This window comes from Somniosus microcephalus, chromosome 16 (genome assembly GCF_052327205.1).
Source record: "Somniosus microcephalus isolate GS21.2 chromosome 16, FLI_Smic_1.0, whole genome shotgun sequence".
NCBI classification, from domain to species: domain Eukaryota; kingdom Metazoa; phylum Chordata; class Chondrichthyes; order Squaliformes; family Somniosidae; genus Somniosus; species Somniosus microcephalus.
Window position 1 is genome coordinate 30,965,871 of NC_141002.1, and position 20,241 is coordinate 30,986,111.

The window sequence follows — 20,241 nt, forward strand, 5'->3', positions numbered from 1 at the left end:
TGGTTCCCTTGTGGCTTCAGCAGATGTGGAGGCCCCTTGCTCACTTTCCTGCTGCTCCTGTCTCGACACCTTTGGCAGGTGTCCTCTGGGGTGGCGAGCCTGTGAGGGCTCGTCAGCAGTCTGCTGGTCCTGCAGCTGTGCAGGAGTTGAGACGTCTATCTCCGTTGGGTGTGGACTCCGGCGGGGCTCTGACCGCGGGCTCTGCAGTGGCATGGAAGTGTGAGCGCTTGGAGAGGAGCCCCCACTTCCTTGCGGTCTGCCACCAACCTCCCTCTCATGGGTCAGGTCCCCCTCAGTGCCTGCAAGTGGCTTGAGAGCACCTTGCTGCACATCAGGGGGGCCATGGGGACCCGTATCTGCAATGGCAGTCCTACTCAGAAGGACTTCCATGAAGGTCTGGTTTCTCTGTTCAATAGATGCCCATCGCTCCTCAAGAGATGTCATTCTATTCTGAACACTCACCATGTTTTCCATACCCTGGCGACTAACCTCCTCCATGGCCGTAACCCTCCTTTCCTCTACCGTAGCCATCCTCTCCTCTACGGTAGCCAGCCTTACCACGGAGGCAGCAATCATTTCCACATAGGTAGCCATCCTTTCCGTGTTGATGCGTTCATGCGTCAATGACACCACAAAGGCTCTGCTCATGCTCGCTATGGACTCCTCCATTCGCTCCACACTGGCAGCGACCCTGGAGACAAAACCTGCCAGAGACTCCTGCATCTGTGCATGGAGTTCCATCACCTCTGATCTTACGGATGGACCCAGAGGCAGAGGGTCGACATGCAGCTGAGCCGAGCTGGCAGAGCCCTGCGCCCTCCGACGAGGATTCTCCACTGCTGTCCCTGTCTCCACAATCTGCTGATGCTCACTTGTGAGCTGTGATACACCAGGTGACAACTCTACTCTATGTCCCGAAGGTCCCACCGAGGTGTGAGTGTCTGCGCTGGTGCTGGGTGTGCATTTTTCTGCTGACGCTGCACCCTCAGAGGTTGCAGATTCCTCTGAGGAGTCTGGCATCTCAGGCTCTTCCTCCTGCACACTGGGGACGGGGGCTCTCGATGGTCCTGTTGGGGGAGTCAAGGAAAAAGTTAGAGATGTGATGCCAAGGTTACATGCACATTGCATTTTGCAGATGATCATAAGTCCATATGATGTAGCTTCAAAATCATTATCAGCGACTCATGCAATGCCAATGAGAGAGATGGAAAACTATTCTGTCACCAGCTTGCGGGGATGCACCTGTCTGTCCTTCCCCAACTTCCGCATCTCTGTCAGCCCCGACAATCTCCAGGACGGCTTCCTCCCAGGGGGTGAGCTGGGCTAATGAGGGTGGCCCTCCTCCTGTCCTGGCTCGCTCTCTCCTGTTGTAAGCTCTCTTTTCATGCAATGAGGGAGACAAGTGGAGGTTGAGTGAGAATGAAGGAGTGCAGAGATTGCATAGCATAGATACTTAGAAGGAGACAAAGATGGAGTGAGGTTGCAAGACCAAGGGCCCTCCCTGTGTGTTGTCAGTTGTGTTCAAAGCATCAGAGTGAGAGGGAGTGTGAGGGCTGCATGGTCGAATAGTTAGGTGAATGTGAGCATAGAGAGAGAGGAATGGCTAAGGGTGCATGGATGTGAGTGTCAAGTGGGATGTGGAGGAAGAGATTGCTAAAGCTGAGTGCTGGTGAGGAAAGGCAATGGGGATCAGATTGAGGGTGATGGAAACTTCATACTTACTTTTCCAGTGAGAAGGTGGTCATGGAATCTTTTCCTGCACTGCAACCACGTTCTTCGTGTGAGCCCCAAGGAGTTGACTTCCCCAGCCACCTGTAGCCACACAGCCTTGGTCTGGCTGGGAGGCCTCTTCCTCCCTGAAGAAGGGAACAGGACCTCCCTGTGGGCCCTAGCACCATCCAGCAATGCCTGGAGTGAAGCCTCATCAAATTTGGGGGCAGCTCTTGCCCTCCCACTGGCCGTTGCTCTTGCAGGCTCCTGTGCCATCCTAATGGTAAAGTTTGGAAGCCTGCAGAAGAAGCAAGGCTTGCTGTGGGCCCTAAAAGCAGCAGCAATGATGACGTCATATTCTGGGACTTTCTGACTGGAAATACTCAATTGCCAAGGGTTCCCACACGTTGGAAATCAATTGGCCAATTGAGTTAAAATGCATCAATCTCACAGACCCATTTAGATTCGTGTGGGAAACACTAAATTCGGGGAACCCGACAATTCCCCGCACCCGAGTTAAAATTGACCCCTAGAAGTCTACACAACATAGACCAAGTAAAATTGTTGATAGCCTACAGCAACTGCTATAAAAGAAGATTGCTTCATTTCACAGTGCAGAGAATATAAAGCAGAACTATGTGAGTTGAGTTTCAGGCAAATTTTCCAGTACTCAAAACTCATGAAAGCACAGAAATTTGAACTGTCTCTATGATTTAAATTTCTTCCGTTCTCGCCAAAAATCATTTTAAGTTTGTTTGTTTATTTCTTTTTAACGAATCTCTCCCATGCCTTTTTTAGTCCATTTTCTCAAGCAACTTGGAGGAGGGCTATTAGTTAATTTGGAACGTTTCAGATTATATGTAGAAAATACCTTTTTTTCCTCACCATTCTCTCTCCACTCTTTAAAATGATATGAAAGAATCTGAAAGAGTTTCCCTTTATTTCTTCCCATTTGAAAAGTCTAATGACTATCTTTGAGAACCTAATATTAATGCAATAGCCTTGGTTTAATCTTTTTTGTGGCGGTACACAAGAAAGGTTAATAACAAGAAAAGTTATTCAGTCCATCAAAGCTTCGTCCTCTATACTCCACCTCCCTCAACCTACCAACCAACTGCATTAGAATGCCCGACTGCCTTTGACCCTATTACCTTAGTCGGTAGATTACTACAAACGCTTGTCACTCTTTTGAGTCAAAGATTTATTCCAAGGTTTGTTTTTTTTTTCAATTTACTTTCACTAATTTATTTGTTTTCATTTGGATTTACTGACCTGACACCTTCAACTAATATTCTGGGTTGCCCTTCTCCCTGCCCCATAATACTTCATATACCAGGACGAGGTTTTTCACTGCTTTCACTCTCGACTGTAGAATGTAAGCTTCTCTCGCCTTTCCTCATCCACTTTATACTTAGGGCCATTCTTTTGTACACCACCTCCAATGCATGTAAACTCTTTCTGAAGAATGTGACTGACATTATACACAGCAGTCCAACTGTGGTCTGACCAGTAGATTATAAAACTTTCGCTCCACCTCTGTTGACTTGCATTGCACGAGATATTATCCCAACATTTTACTTGCTTTTTTTTGTAATTGCATCTCCAACCTGTCTTATCACTAATGGTGACAAGCCTAATGTCACTAATGCCTCTATGCTGTCCGTTCCCTTCATCGTATACCTATGCCACTTATTTTTTACCTGATATGCATTTGCCAGCATTAAATTTTAATTCGTATTTGTGTAACTGATCTAAATCCTCTTACGAATTATTAAGTCCCTGCTGCTTTCCCTAATTTAGTGTTATTTGCAAGTTTGATGAGCTGACAAGTGGCTTCTGCATCTAGGTCATTCACGTGTATTAGAATCAACAGGGACCCGAGCCTTGATTCCTGCAATACTGCACTGAACATCCCTTCCCTGCAGTCTGACATTACACCTCTCAACAGCACCCTGTGTTTCATTTATAGCACAAAGGATATCCTAGAGGGGTTAGTGTGGAGAATCCACTTTGACAGGTGAAACAGTTCCAAACATACAGAATCTCTCCGGTACCCAATGAATCTTTCATGCCAATAGCCATTTCCCCACAGTCTCTCATCATCTAGGGTATATGCAGTCCAGCATAGGGGATTTGTTCGTCTTCATTTCCTGCAGTAAAACAGTGGCTACACTTCAAAGTACTACAATGGCTGTAAAGTGTTTTGGGACATCCTGAGGCCATGAAAGGCGCTATATAAATGCAAGTTCTCTTCTTTCCTTTCTTTTCTTTTTTTCTCTCTGACTAATTACAGCAGAAGAGAGACATTTTCTACATACTGATTTTTTGGGGAAGTAATGATTAAATCATTCTACTATCTCTTTATTTTCAATTATTCTATGACTCTCATTCCTTCACGTTCTAACTTGCTCTCGAGACCTGACTGGAACTGAACTGGCACTGGCTTCAGAGGTCAACTGTGCCATTCCAAGCCTGGTTGGGCACCCTAGTAGTCCGAGAACAGTGAGTGTCCATGACTAACAGAGCTGAAATGGTGCAGTGATGCGCTATTGATGCTGTTCATAGTGAGTGCTGCCCCGCACTGTCAGGTACGAGAACATTGGCGCGTTTTCTCGTTAAAATGGTTATTCAATCATAGTTTGCTGCAATGAGCTATGGTGGGTGTAATCTTGACAGTGCAGCCACAGGCTTCACAACAGATGAACAATGTATAATATTTCCATCCACACTAGTCTCTAAAGACCAGAAAGAATGAATCAAAGGCTGCTTTTATGGTTTAAAATTGATGCATTGGCAGGGCTTGACACTGAAGTTGATATACACCATGGAAGTGTATCTGGATCTGGTGATAAATGGCCAAGCGGCATCTGAAAAGCTCCTACTGCGGAGAAGCAAGCTGATCGAACTAGAACTAATCTTCTATATCGAAGCAAGTTGTCCACCAACTTAATTAACCCTTAAATTAGTGTTGAGGCCTGTCTGGAATGGGACTGAGATTTACCAATGATTTACTGTTACCCATCAGCATGGAAGCTACGATAGTAATTTTGGACAAAAAAAAAATCCTTGAAGATACCGAGAGCTTAATGCAGAGTCTGTATGAAGAAGTAGGACTAGCCACAGCAAATGAATACCTAAGTGAAGTCCCGTCCCTCGGGCTAGAGCAGATAAAGTAAAGTGACTTGTGAGTCTATGATAGGAAGCTTGCTGCAGCCACAGTCACAAGGGGAGAGAGAGAGAAAGGGGAAAGTTTTTTTTTTAAATGGTTGATGCTGAGGCGGAAAAATGGTGACTCGATTTGGATCTGCAGCTGGATTACTTGCAGCTAAGCAGGCCGTCACATGGAAAGGAGGGCTGGAAGGGGCATGCTATTGGCACATTTGTATAGTTGATAACCGCATCATTTGCGAAGCAATGCTAGCAGGTGGTATAGTGTTATGTTGTCGGCTTGCCCTGCTAGGAGAAAGATAGAAGAAAGAATTGGATTTGTATAGTTCTTTTTATGACCTTGGGATGTCCCAAAGCGCTTTACAGCAAATGAAGTACTTTGCAATTGTTATCACTGTTGCTATCTAGGAAACATGGCAAGCAAGCTCCCACAAGGAGCAATGTGATAACAACCAGATCATTTGTTTTTGGTGATGATGTTGAGAAATAAATATTGGCCAGGACACCAGGGAGAACTCCCCTACTCTTTGAACAGTACTGTGGGATCATTTGCGTCCACCCGAGAAGGCAGATGGGGCCTTGGTTTGACGTCTCATTCAGAAGACGGCACCTCTGACAGTTCAGCACTCCCTCAGTACTGCACTGGAGTGTCGGCCTGGAGTATGTGCTCGAGTCTCTGGAGTGGGATTTGAACCCACAACCTTCTGATTCGGAGGTGAGAGTGCTACCACTGAGCCATGGCTGACTCCCAGTAGTTGGGGATTATAGACTTTGAGCTCGCACTGTGTAGGTACACTACATCCTGCAGAGAGCTTGGCATCATCATCATCATCGTGTGCTGACATCAGGACACCAAATGAGCAGCCTCTTCCATTCAGAATGGATTGTTGAACTGCTTGCAACGTCTTGCCTGCAGAATAAAATTAGAGGGAATGAAGATAAATAATGTTGAAGTAGAGGCAGGAAGAAAAGACAGAGATATGGTAAAGTTAATGGAGACAACTCGGGCACAAAATTAAGATCATGAAGAAAAAGAGACTTAATAGAAATTGTTTTACAATTTTCTCCCCCTTCTCTCCTGACGGCACTAACTCATGCTGGGTTACAGGCAGTGACCATCCTCTCCTGCCTCACCCAGTTGACCATTATGAATGTGAGAGTCTGGGCAGTGAGTGTAAACAAGATATTTGACCATGCGGGCATCATTTCCACCAGGGCTCACTGAATAGAGATCAGTAGTGTCAAGCCAAGCTGACTTTCTTTTCCCTTTCTGTACCCCCATTGCTGCCCTGCTGAGATTAGTTAACTAAGCACAGACTGGGATCAAACTGGGGACCCTTCTGGCCTGCGTGGCACAGATCCAACTGAGCCCCTGGAGAACATATCAACAAATTTGGGATAGTCTTAAGAAAAAGAATGAAAGAAATTGCCAATAAACGCAGGTAATGATTGTCAGTCTAGTCTTTTGGTGAAGCAACTTTACTGACCATGTCCCATTGCACAGCACTGGTGCTGCCAAACCACCTCTTCTAGATACCATGCTTAGTATTTATAGATAAACTCCTCCAGCCCTACAACCCTCCGAGATCTCTGCACTCCTCCAATTCTGGCCTCTTCTCCATCCCCCGATTTCCTTCGTTCCACCATCGGTGGCCGTGCCTTCAGCTACCTAGGCCCTAAGCTCTAGAATTCTCTCCTTAAAACCTCTCCGCCTCTCTACCTCTCTCTCCTCCTTTAAGACTCTCCTTAAAACCTACCTCTTTGACCAAGCTTTTGGTCACTTGTCCTAATATCGCATTATGTGGCTCGGTGTCAAATCCTGTGAGGCGCCTTGGAACATTTTACCATGTTAAAGGCACTATTTATAATACAAGGCAGGTCAGGCAGCACCTGTGGACAGAGAAACAGCTGAAAGATCATGAACCTGAAACATTAACTCTGTTTCTCTCTCTACAGATACTGCCTGACCAGCATTTTCTGTTTTTGTTTAAGATTTCCAGCATCTGCAGTATTTTGTTTTTATATATAAATGCAAGTTGTTCCTGCCTTTTGCCTTGGGTTCAGCGTAAAGAGAAATTCAACAGTAGGTGTGCAGCATGACCAGTTATTAACTGCAGAGAATGTCTCAATCACCCTGATGCACCAAGTCCTTTCATAGATGAGATAGTCCATTTGTGATTATATGTTTACCTGGATATATTTTACTTGTGAAGGGAAATGGACTTTGCACAATGTTATACTGGTTAAGTGTGTTTTTATCTTGATTACAAAGCTGCTGATCGTGTGCTGATTGCCAGCCTTCCAATGCAGGATACGGACTATTTTGTTCCCCTTTCACCTCCATTTGCTTGAACAACATTAAAAACAATTGCAGTGTTTCAATCAATAAAGGGAATTGGAATAAATACAATTTATGAAAATTTAATTTCATGAATTGAGCTCAAAACAACATTTTCTAACATTAAAAAACACTAATTTTGGTATTTCCCCCCCCCCCCCCCCAGTGTGAGTATTTGAATGAGTTTTGAGATGTTTTGAAGTGATTATCCATTGTGAATGGGGCTTGATCATTAAATCTTTCAAGCTGCGATGCCAAAGTAAAATTCTCTGGGTATTTATGGATGCATTTATCAGACCAACTTAGCCCTCCCTGGTGTGATGTACTTTCAGCTTCACATTGATGCTAAACTTGCAATTGGAATTAGGGCCCAACCCATCACCGGAGGAGGGAGTCTGACTGTGCTTTGCCCCAGAGTCAGGTTCGGCCCTGATTGTAGGCTATATTTACACTGTTGAGGAAATTCATCAGGCCTATGATCCCCAGGGCGGAGCCTCCTCGATAGGAGCGTGGCTCCGTGAATTGGTCATGGAGAATCAGTGCTTCTGATGTGCCAGTGATGGATTTTAATTGCTAGAAAATTGGAAGCATCATGAGTTATGTGTGCTGGCCTCCATCAGGGGCCATGTTATTCTGACTCCGTACCTTTGCCTCTGACTTCACTCCCCCTCCCTGATCGCACACTCGTTCGGTTGCTCTGGTTGAAGGCCTTTTTGGTCCTGTTGTAGAGGGCTCGTGGAACAAAGCAGCTCATAGAAACATAGAACATAGGAGCAGGAGTAGGCCATTCGGCCCCTCAAGCCTGTTCCGCCATTTAATGAGATCATGGCTGATCATCCAAATTCAGTACCCTGTCCCTCCTTTCTCCCCATATCCCTTGATCCCTTTAGCCTTAAGAAATATATCTAACTCCTTCTTGAATATATTTAATGAATTGGCCTCAACTGCCTTGTGTGGTAGAGAATTCCACAGGTTTACCACTCTCTGAGTGAAGAAATTCCTCCTCATCTCAGTCCTAAATGACTTAACCCTTATCCTTAGACTGTGACCCCTGGTTCTGGACTCCCCCGCCATCAGGAACATCCTTCAGACCAGGACCCGGCATAGCCAGGTTCCAGCTTAACTCCTCGGCCTTCCACTGCACTCCTGCTCAATTCACTGGGAGAGTGCGTCAGAAGGCCAGTGGATTTTTGGGACCAGGCACAGCAAGTTACTGATGGTACAATAATTGGAAAAGAAAAGATATTTTCCATTCACAAGAAGTTACTGTATCGTTTACTAGAATGTATTTCTTGCACAGTTCATTATGCCATAAAGCTTTTAGATCAAAGTCTTTTTTTGAATTTGTTGTTGAGATGCGGAGACACTGGCAATGCTGCATTTATTGCCCATCCCTAATGCCCTGAGAAACTGGTGGTGAGCCGCCACCTTGAACCGCTGTCCTCCTTGTGTTGATAGTGACCCATGATGCTGCATCGTTGAAGGTCTTTTGTAGACTTTCGGTTTCCCAGTAGCGTGTTTGGGCCAATGTGATTCCCATGTCAGCTCATGTAAAGGTACTTGGGTAAATTCAGCGAAGGAGATGTGTTTTCCAAGGGTGCACGGGCCTAAGATTGACACAAGTGTTACAGCCCTAACTTTCATCCTTGGATTCTTGGACCAGCAGCTGCCCCCAGGAGCATGGGATCGGTAAATCTACCCTATTGACAAAAGCTTGCTGTATATACTTCAGACCAAAAGGCCTCTGAATAAAGAGCAGCAGTCAATGAATCAAATTCAAAGACACAATGGTAGGAGAGCATTGCATTCCATTCTATTGACCAAGTCACCTGTTAGCCAGGTTTTGTTGATGTTTTGAACAAATAATTTAAATGTGTACAGCAAAGCTTCTTTGATGGCTAAGCCATTTAAGATATAATGTATTTGTGTGTAAGCTCATTAACTTTGATACTTTCCAGCGATTGAAACCATTCCGCTGCCTGATTGCTTTGGTTCAGAATCGACACATAAAATCCCCATTCCCTTTCAAAAGAATCAATAATTGAATTAGCAGCTAGAACTAAGATTCTACATCCTGGATAATCTACAGATTAAAGAACATGCTCACATGGGCTCTACTCTTTAAATAGGGAAAAGGCACTTTGGGACGTCCTGAGGTCATGAAAGCCACTATATAAATGCAAGTCTTTCTTTTAAAACAACTTCCATCTTAAGTCAATAGTAAATGTAAAACATTGGGTGAATTCATTAAATCCATCTTAAGTCCAGTTATTTATTTTTTAAAAACACTATTGATACTCGTATAAGAAAAGTACAGAAGTCTTCCAAAACCTTACCGTGATGGTGCTCATTCCCTCCCTTAATTTTCTAACTGTTTTATTTAAACAAGTTTCCGAATGGTTTGAAAATGTTCCTAATGTCAGCAATATATTCAGTAAAGGTTGTGAACTCTTCCACCACCAATGTCCTAAATAACAAAGACATACGGGTTGTTTAAAGCAGTGGTAGCAGCTTGTGCCTGGAGCGGCCACCATCTTTGGATGACTCCAGACACTGGTCCTCACTTGGCACGACGCTCTCATCTGTGCCTCCTGGTGCGCTAGTGGCGCTCAAGCCCTGGGAAACTGTCTTCGCTGCGAAGTGAAACGAGATGAGGGTAGCTTGGTGGTCCCGTCATTCTTGAATACGGAGGAATGCCAGTCCTCAAATGCATAAGCTCGCAGCAGCAAAACCCACCAGGAGAAGCTTCACCTAGAAATTTAGTGCAGATGATGTTTTTGTGGTGGATAATCAAGTGTAACAGGAGCACTTGTATTAAAAAAAATCAATTGTGGCCAAAATGTACAAATGCTTGAAAAAAACATAGCAATAATATACTGTTACTGTACCAGAGAATTGAGAGTACGGCAAGTTAGATTGATTGTACATGCTTCATTACTTTTAAGTATTTACTCCAGGAAATTGAATGTAAAACATTGGATAAATTATTAAATTTGTACATAATTATATGAAAATGACTTTTCCAACAGGTTTGGGATGGCACCAAATGTCCTCACCCATTGTGGCAGATCCCAACAGATATGAATGCCCTGGAGGGAGAGCCCGCTGATATTCATCGCCTGTGCAAGCTAACTGTCGACGTGCTGGTGTATGACAACCACATTGGAGCAGCAAACTCCCTCAAGGTACCATGTCTGAGCAAACTGACCATAAATAGCTGGGACTGATTACAGGGTCTCGCTGAGGTGTTTAGATGATGGCACACAACCTGGGTGTAAAATTACTGGCTGAAGTCAGTTAAGTATCTCTGCTACAAAAGCAAAATACTGCGGATGCTGGAAATCTGAAATAAAAACAGAAAATGCTGGAAACACTCAACAGGTCAGGCAGCATCTGCAGGGAGAGAGAAAACAGAGTTAACGTTTTGGGTCGATGACCTTTCGTCTCTTTTTTTGATGTATAATTCAAGTAGATCTCCCATGGTTTGGTAGGTCAGAGGACAGGCAGTTTTACAAAGACCGCAACATTATGCCAGCTGCTTGCTGCTGTGGTGGAGCTGTGTGTAAAATGGCCTGTCCATTAAGGCACGAGGTCTTATTGCTGCAAACAGATACATCCTGAGATCAACTAGAAACGCTTTGCTTGTGAGCAGACGAATAAAGCTGTTGGATTCGGTGCAGAAGGCTTAATAAACAGTGAGAAAATATAACCAACTGGGGGGAAAAAGGAAAGAAAGGTGGTGAGAGATGAAAACACTTGCAAAGTGATGTAAGAAAACTACTAGGCACTTGGTCTAAGCGTTAAGCAAAGCTTTAATCAACTGTTTTACAACATGGAGGTCTAGTTGTGTCCTTCACTAGTTCCTGTTAATGTCCTGCGCAAGCTGGGCCCATGTCCGAGTATTTATACGCTCCCTGGACAGCGCCACCCGTAGGCCGCTCAGTATTATTTCATAAGTCTTTCTTTCATGAATGACTGATTCATGTCACAAAGGATATCAAAAGGTTAACTCAGAAGACGGAGAGAGAGAGAATAAAGGTCAACATTCCTGTTACAAATGTCAGGTCTGTCCTAGTTACCCTTGTAGATTAGAATCTCTCACACAAGCAGATCAACATCCCTGACGATCAGGAATTTACAAATTCAAATTCAAATTCAAATGCTTTATTGGCATGAAAGTTTACAGGGAACCATATTGCCAAAGCTTACATAACAAAAAAGTACAGGTTTCCAACATTCTGTAGGTGTCAAACAATTTTGACCTTCGTTGGGTACAGACAGTATTAATTTAAACAGTCGTTGACCCTCGTTGGGTACATTCAGTATTAATTTAAACAGTCGTTGGGTACATTCGGTATTGATTTAAACATTTTTCGTGTATATATGCTATGGGTGTGCTCGTTAGTCACTCACTGTTCCTCAGGCTGTGACATGTTGTTACATATTGGGCACCAAGATATGGTCTGTCTCCTTCCCCCAGGACTATTCTTAATTTTGACAGGTCATCCAATTCTTTGAAATCTGGGGTTGTAAGGCTGAGCTTGTCAAAATATATGTTTCTTGTTTTGTTGAATTTTTCGCATTTTAGGAGGAAGTGCACCTCTGTCTCAACCTCGCCGGCCAGATAGTGATCACATATTCTATTTTCTTTAGGTTGCCAGGATTTCTTGTATCTTCCTTTATCAATTGCCAGTTGGTGGTCGCTTAGTCTGTATCTGGTGAGGGTCTGTCTCTGTTTTGTGTCTCTGATGGTCGAGAGATAGTCTGCCAGTTTATATTCTCTTTTTAGGGCCCGGTAGCATTCTAATCTGCTTTGGCTGTTGGTTATTTTGTTCCAATGTTCCAGGTAGGTTTCTTTGCATTGTTTAATGATTTGGTTCACTCGGATTGGTGTTTGGAGAGCAGTGTTGGTCTGGGACTGGTCAGGGTCCGGCTGGGTAGGAGTACTTAGTTTCAGTAACAACTGACTCAGGGGACTCATTTCTGGGTTCAGCTCTTGGGTCTGGAGGGCTTTAAAATGAAGGGTGTCTGGGGAACTAGATTTGAGGTGATTTAGAAAGTTTAGTGCTCGTTTTTGGATGTTTATTATCAGAGGGTATCTGCCTAGTTCGGCTCTACATGCATTTGTTGGTGTTTTCCTTTGGGTGCGAAGAATGCTTCGGCAAAATTCTGCATGTAGGGCTTCTATTGTGTGTTTTTCCCATTTAGTGTAGCTATGGTGATTGAGTGGGCCCCATACTTCACTACCATACAGCGCAATGGGCAGGATTATACTATCAAATATTTTGAGCCAGATTTTGATTGGGATTTGGATGTTGTAGAGTTTTCTTTTTATTGCATATAGGGCTCTTCGGGCTTTTTCTTTTAGTGCATTCACTTTGGCTGCCCAATATGATATATGATAGCCCAGTGGTATAACTGTGAAGACTGCCTTGTTATAAGAATTGAATATCTCGATCCTCGCATACATGCTTCTCGGACCTTCCGAAAGCTGTATGAATCATAAGCGGCTTTATTTTACAGTCAGCGAGTGAACGTACAGAGTAACAGTTCTAGCAAACCTCATCTCATCTTAGTTCCACTTCACTTCAGTCCCTCCATGTAAATAAGGAAATTAATAAATTGCACCACCCTGAACTGGTTAGTGAGGCAAGTAACTAGTATTTTCTCAGCCCTATCATTAAATGAGGCCACGACTTGTTTTGGGCCTGGTCAGCTCTCTTAAGGCAGACTGGCCTAGGTCTTTCTGGTCTCTAATCAACAGACCACACCTACTCTTTGAACATGTGGGTCGTTGTTCTTTTGTAGCCTCTCTGGATCGGAAACATGGCAGCTGGACATCTTCCCAGTCCAGGGGTTGGCCAATAGAGCTGCCAGTTTAACTGGTGTTTGCCTTCCAAAGAGTGGATTCCTACCAGACAACCCCATGCTGTGTTTGCAGGAAACAGTTTCTTCTACCATCTCGTGTGAATGTCTACTCGAAATGTCTGAAATGAGATAATGAATGAGATATTGTTCCAGGTCATTATGCATAACAGTTTTAATGGCTGGCTCATTAACTCGTGGATGAGCTCATTAACAGATCAAACTCCTCTGCGTTTCAATGGCAATATTTCTTCATTCTGCACCTCTCCCTATTGAGACAACAGAAAGGATGCTGGACATATTTGAGAATTAACTCTTAAAAATCCTGAACCTAATTTAGAATCATGGAATAGAATCATAAAATAGAATGGTTACAGCACAAAAGGAGGCCATTCAGCCCATTGTGCCCGTGCCAGCTCTTTGCAAGTGCACTTCAGCTAGTCCCACTCCCCCGCCCTTTCCTCGTAGCACTGCAAATTTTTTTCCTTCAGGTACTTATCCAATTCCTTTTTGAAAGCCACGATTGAGTCTGCCTCAACACACTTTCAGGCAGTGCATTCCAGATCCTAACCACTCACTGCGTAAAAAGGTTTTTCCTCATGTCGCCTTTGATTCTTTTGCCAATCACCTTAAATCTGTCCCCTCTGGTTCTCGAAGCTTTCGCCAATGGGAGCAGTTTCTCTCTATCTACTCTGTCTAGACCCCTCATGATTTTGAACACCTCTATCAAATCGCCTCTCAACCTTCTCTGTTCTAAGGAGAACAACTCCAGCTTCTCTAGTCTATCCACGTAACTGAAGTCCCTCATCCCTGGAATCATTCTTGTAAATCTTTTCTGCACCCTCTCTAAGGCCTTCACATCCTTCCTAAAATGCGGTGCCCAGAATTAGACACAATACTCCAGTTGAGGCAGAACCAGTGTTTTATAAAGGTTCATCAGAATGTCCTTGCTTTTGTACTCTATGGGCTCGATTTTGTCAATGGGGAGCTTTTGGAGGCGGGACTCCCACTTTTTGGGTTGTAGTCCCGCCTCCATCGACTTGTGGCCAACCCACGCTACTTTCCCTTGATTGACCTTGTTAAGCCCACCCAGCAGGCTCAGCAGGCCAATTAAGGGACACCTGGTTACTGGTGACGTCAGCGATTTCATCTGTCAAGAGCTTTTGACAAATGAAAAATCAGCGTTTGACGGCTCTGTGAAGCTGTCAAACACGGACAATCTGTCTTCTAACTTGAGTCCTTCCACTCAGACTCAGTTAGAGAGCTCTCCAGACCAGAAAGCTGAGGCTGCAGCTTTTGACAGTTCAGCGGCCATTCTGCTTTCTGTACCGGTGAGCTGAGGGACTCCTGAGAACTGAAGGAAGGAAGCCTGCAGGAGAAAGTAAAGGTAAGTAAAACTTATTAAAACACTTTGGGGGAGAAATTGGGTGAGTAGCGCCACCTGTTAGCGCCTAAAGAGGCAGTCAGTGGCTGTAGCGCCACTGGCTGCGTCTGCGGTGATATTCAGTAGGGGCGCTAATGGTGGCGTTAGGCATTTGCGCTGCGCCGCCACCAATGACGTCATCGGTGTGCGCAGCGCCCCATTCGTGCCCCGTTCGCGATATTTGGTAGCGAACGCCACAGTTGCGCCGCTCGCTACCCGCGCCCGGTTCACGGGGCCTTACTGTGCCGGCAGCGGCGCAAGTTAAGGTGGAGGTGCGGGGCGGCCGCTTTTTCGGCGGCCGCCTGCCAGCACCTCCGTCCCCGGCCTCCTAACCCCTCCCCCCGCGGCATTGCTGGCTGTTTCCCGAGAGCTCGGCACTTCTCCTTGGTGCCGGGCTCATTTGCCGACACTCGCGATCGGGGCTCGCGCTGTTGCAGGCACCTCCCCCTTAACAGTGGGAGGAAGGCCTGCAGTACCGCAGCGTGCCGTGCCGCAGCGTGTGGTGCTGCGGCACGTTGCGCTGCGATAATCAGTTTCAGCACCCTAAGAGGGACGCGGAGCGCCTCGAGCCTCGCCCCGTGTCCCTCGAGGGGCACTGAAACTGAATTTCTGGCGATCGGTATCGCTCCGCCGACTTTTGCGCCACTTTGGCACCCCAACCCAATTTCTAGGCCTTTACACTTACCTCACACACTTACCTCTGCACACATGCACCCATCACTCACCTGCACAATGGACATCTCGACCCCTCCAACCCCTGCAGACCCACGGCCTGCCTCGCTAACTTGGCGTGGTTCGGAGCCATCGGACAGCCCACACTTCAGGACTAAAAATAGGGATTAGGCAAAAAACTGCCTGTTAACTACCTGTTAACAGGCAGTTAATTGGCACTAATCCCCTTCCCGCCTCAGGGAGGCGGCTCCCAGCACAGGTCGGGTACCCGCCTCCTGGGACATTGGCACGGGGGCGGGATGGGTTCCTGCCCCCCGATTCTGCAATTTTCCCACCACTCCCGCCTCCAAACCCGCCTCCTCGGGGCTTGGAAAATCGAGCCCATTGACTCTATTTATGAAGCCCAGGATCCCGTATGCTTTTCTAACCGCTTTCTTAACCTGTCCTGCCGCCTTCAACAATTTATGCACACATACCCCCCAGGTCTCTCTGTTCATGCACCCCCTTTAGGATTGTACTCTTTAGTTTTATTGTCTCTCCTTGTTCTTCCTACCAAAATGTATCACTTCGCACTTTTCTGTGTTAAATTTCATCTGCCACGTGTCCACCCATTTCACCAGCCTGTCTCTGTCCTCTTAAAGTCTATCACTCTCCTCTCACTGTTCACTATACTTCCAACTTTTGTGTCATCTGCAAATTTTGAAATTGTGCTCTGTACACCCAAGTCCAAGTCATTAATATATATCAAGAAAAGCAGTGGAACACCGCTGTATACCTTCCTCCAGTCCAAAAAACAACCGTTCACCACTACTCTGTTTCCTGTCACTTAGCCAATTTCATATCCATGCTGCCATTGTCCCTTTTATTCCATGGGCTTCAACTTTGTTGGCAAGCCTATTATGTGGGACTTTGTCAAAGCCTTTTGGAAGTCCATGTACACCACGTCAGCCGCATTGCCCTCATTAACCCTCTCTGTTACCTCATCAAAAAACTCAATCAAGTTAGTTAAACATGATTTGCCGTTAACAAATCAGTGCTGGCTTTCCTTAATTAATCCACACTTGTCCAAGTGACTGTTAACTTTGTCCCTGATTATCGTTTCTAAAAGCCTCCCCACTACTGAGGTTAAACTGACTGTCCTGTAGTTGCTGGGTTTATCCTTACACCCTTTTTTGAACAAGGGTGTAACATTTGCAATTCTCCAGCCGCCTGGCACCACCCCCGTATCTAAGGAGGATTGGAATATTATGGCCAGTACCTCCGCAATTTCCTCCTTAACTTCCCTCAGCATCCTAGGATGCATCCCATCTGGTCCTGGTGACTTATCAACCTTAAGTACAGACAGCCTTTCTAGTAGCTCCTTTATCAATTTTTATCTCATCCAGTATCTCCACTACCTCCTCTTTCACAATGACTTTGGCAGCATCTTCTTGTAAAGACAGATGCAAAGTACTCATTTAGTACCTCAGCCATGCCCTCTGCCTCCATGCGTAGCTCTCCTTTTGGGTCCCTAACCAGCCCCAACCCTCCTCTTACTACCCGTTTATTATTTATATGCCTATAGAAGACTTTTGAATTCCCTTTTATGTTAGCTGCCATTCTATTCTCATACTCTCTCTTTGCCCCTCTTATTTTATTTTTCACTTACCCTCTGAACTTTCTATATTCAGCCTGATTCTCACTTGTATTCTCAACTTGATATCTGTCATGCATGGTCTTTTTCTGCTTCATCTTACTCTCTATCTCTTTTTCATCCAGGGAGCTCTGGCTTTAGTTGCCCTACCTTTCCCCCTCGTGGTAATGTACCTCAACTGTACTCGAACCATCTCCCCTTTAAAGGCCTAATAAACGGGTAATAAGAGGAGGGTTGGGGCTGATTAGGGACCAAAAAGGAGAGCTACGCATGGAGGCAGAGGGCATGGCTGAGGTACTAAATGAGTACTTTGCATCTGTCTTTACAAGAAGATGCTGCCAAAGTCATTGTTCGATTACAGTTTTGCCTGCCAATCTTTGATTCCAATTTACCCGGGCCAGATCCGCTCTCAACCCACTGAAAATTGCCTTCAATTAAGTATTTTTACTCTAGATTGCTCCCTGTCCTTTTCCATAGCTAATCTAAATCTTATGATACTATCATCACTGTTCCCTAAATGTTCCCCCACTGACACTTGCTCCACTTGACCCACCTCATTCCCCAGAACCAGATCCAGCAATGTCTCCTTCCTTGTTGAGTCAGAAACATACTGATCAAGAAAGTTCTCCTGAACATACTTCAGAAATTCTTCCCCTCACTGCCCTTTACACTATTACTATCCCAGTCCATATTAGGATAATTGAAGTCCCCCATTATCACTACTCCATAGTTCTTGCACCTCTCTGTAATTTCCCTGCAAATTTGCTCCTCTATATCCTTCCCACTAGTTGGTGACCTATAGAATAGACCTAGTAGTATAATGGCACCTCTATTGTTTCTCAACTCTAACCAAATAGATTCTGTCCTTGACCCCTCCAGGACATCCTCCCGCTGCAGCACTGTAATAGTCTCCTTAACCAATACTGCCAAACCACCTCCTTTCTTTCCTTCCCTATCTTTCCTGAACACCTTATATCCAGGAATATTTAACACCCAATCCTGCCCTTTTTTGAGCCTCTGTTTTCGCCACATCATATTCCCATGTGGCTATTTCCACCTGTAGCTCACCAACCTTATTTACCACGCTTCGTGCGTTTGCACACATACACTGTAAACCTATCTTAGACCTTGTATTCTCTCTTAGTCTGACCCCACCTAATACCGTACTGTTTCTTACTCTAGTGCTTTCTGTCTCTCTCAATCCTTTGTGCGCCTTGTTTCTCCTTTCTGATGCTACATCCTGGTGCCCAAACCCCTGCCAAATTAGTTTAAACCCTCCCCAACAGCACCAGCAAACCTCTCCGCGAGGACATTGGTTCCGGCTCTGTTGAGTTTGCAACCCGTCTGGCCTGTACAGGTCCCACCTCCCCCAGAACTGGTCCCAATGTCCCAGGAATCTGAATCCCTCCCTCTTGCACCATCTCTCCAGCCATGCATTCTTCTGCTCTATCCTCCTATTTCTATATTCACTAGCTCGTGGAACCAGGAGTAATCCAGAGATTACTACCTTTGAGGTTCTGCTTTTTAATTTCTTTCCTAGCTCCCTAAAATCTTCCTGCAGGACCTCATCCCTCTTTCTACCTATGTCGTATGGACCACGACCTCTGGCTGTTCACCCTTCCCCCTCAGAATTTTCTGCAGCCGCTCAGTGACATCCTTGACCCTGGCACCAGGGAGGCAACATACCATCCTGGAGTCACATCTGCGGCCACAGAAACGCCTGTCTGTTCCCCAGACTATCGAATCTCCTACCGCTATTGCTTTCCTGACTTTCCTCCTCATACGCTTCCCCCCCCCCCCCCCCCCCCCCCCCCGTACAGCTGAGTCTCCCTTGGTGCCGTGGACTTGGTTCTGGCTGTATTCCCCAGAGGAACGATCGCCCTCACCTCCTGGTTGGAGAGCGAGATGCACTCCGAGGACTCCTGCACTACCTGCCTGGTCCTCCTTGTCTGTCTGACGGTCACCCATTTCCTCTCTGCCTGCTTACCCTTACAGTGCGGGGTGACTGTTATAAATCTCATCATTTATCAAGAAACTACTCATGAAATAACGCTGGACGGCCAGCTGGTGGCGCCGTCCAAGGAGTAAATACTCAGGCGTGGGCCCAGCTTGTCAGGGACATTTTGTAAGACAAGGAACTAGTGAAGTACAACTAGACCTCCATGTTCTGAAACAAGTTGATTAAAGCCTTGCTTTATGCTCAAACCAAGTGTGTAGTGAGTTTTATTACATCAGTGGCCAGCTCCTGAAACGTGCTATCCACGAAGCTCTCTGCCTCACGAATGCACCGCAGTGACGCCAGCTGCTGCTCAAGCTCCGAAACCCAGAGCTTGAGCTCCTCCAGCTGACCACACTTCCTGCACACGTGGTTGTCCAGGATACGGGAAGCGTCCTGGAGTTCCCACATGACACAAGATGTGCATTCCACGGGACTGAAGTACCCTGCCATGCCTCTACTTAATAGATTATTAACTAACTTAACAGAAATAAACTCAAGACTTAAAAAAGAACAATCACCAGCTACTCACCAATTTGTTTATTTTTTCTCTTCAGCTCCTTCCCTTGTGCTGACATCACTTACATCGCTCCCTGACGCTCGCACTCCCTCCGGGCTCTCGGGCCTACCATTATCTCCAGCTGCTCCTCTCACTCTCTCCCCGTTCCCTATCTGCTCCGAATTCCCACTCTCTCCAAGTTCCCAATTTAGCACTCTGTCTAGAAGCACTCTGTTTCGGATCACTCTCCCATTTATGTAAGAAGTCACACAACACCAGGTTATAGTCCAACAGTTTTATTTGAAATCACAAGCTTTCGGAGCGCTGCTCCTTCCGTCAGGTGAAGTCCAGCGCTCCGAAAGCTTGTGATTTCAAATAAAACTGTTGGACTATAACCTGGTGTTGTGTGACTTCTTACATTTGTCCACCCCAGTCCAACACCGGCATCTCCACACCATGTCTCCCATTTATAGCAGACTTCAACTGAAAATCTCTGCAAAGTCAAATAGCCAATAATCCCCAGTCCTGACTGTTTCAAATGCCCTCCTTAATTCTTCTGAGTCCTGCTTGCCATTGTCATCGAATTCAATTGTTTGTAAAGGAAATAAAAAGGACACAGAGACAGTTTAACAGAATGGGCAGACCAGTGGCAGATCCCATTTTAATATGGAGAAGTGGGAGGGTTTGAGAGAGAAAGCAAGGAATGGGGTGTAGACTCAATGGAAAGACACTGAAGGGTGTGGGTGAACGTAGAGATCTAGAGGTTCAGGTAAATAATTACCTAAAGTATGGAATGCGGGTAGATAAAGCCATTAAAAAAAGGCCAACAGCATGTTCGGTTTTATGAATAGGACACAGAGAACAAAATTAAAGAGTTCTGGTAAATTGGTGCAATGCCACAGTTAGACCCCAGTTAGAGTATTGTGTGCTGCTGTGG

The 20,241-nt window shown here is 45.5% G+C and overlaps 1 protein-coding gene across 2 annotated transcripts in view; it reads left to right on the forward strand.

Annotated features, from left to right (window-relative positions):
* Positions 1-20,241, forward strand: part of pot1 (protection of telomeres 1 homolog) — a 457,382-nt gene that overhangs the window by 361,165 nt on the left and 75,976 nt on the right. For both annotated transcript variants that reach the window (XM_086008747.1, XM_086008748.1), the window contains one exon: positions 10,246-10,401. In XM_086008747.1, coding sequence (XP_085864873.1) covers positions 10,246-10,401 — 156 coding nt within the window. The remainder of the gene's footprint in view (positions 1-10,245; positions 10,402-20,241) is intronic.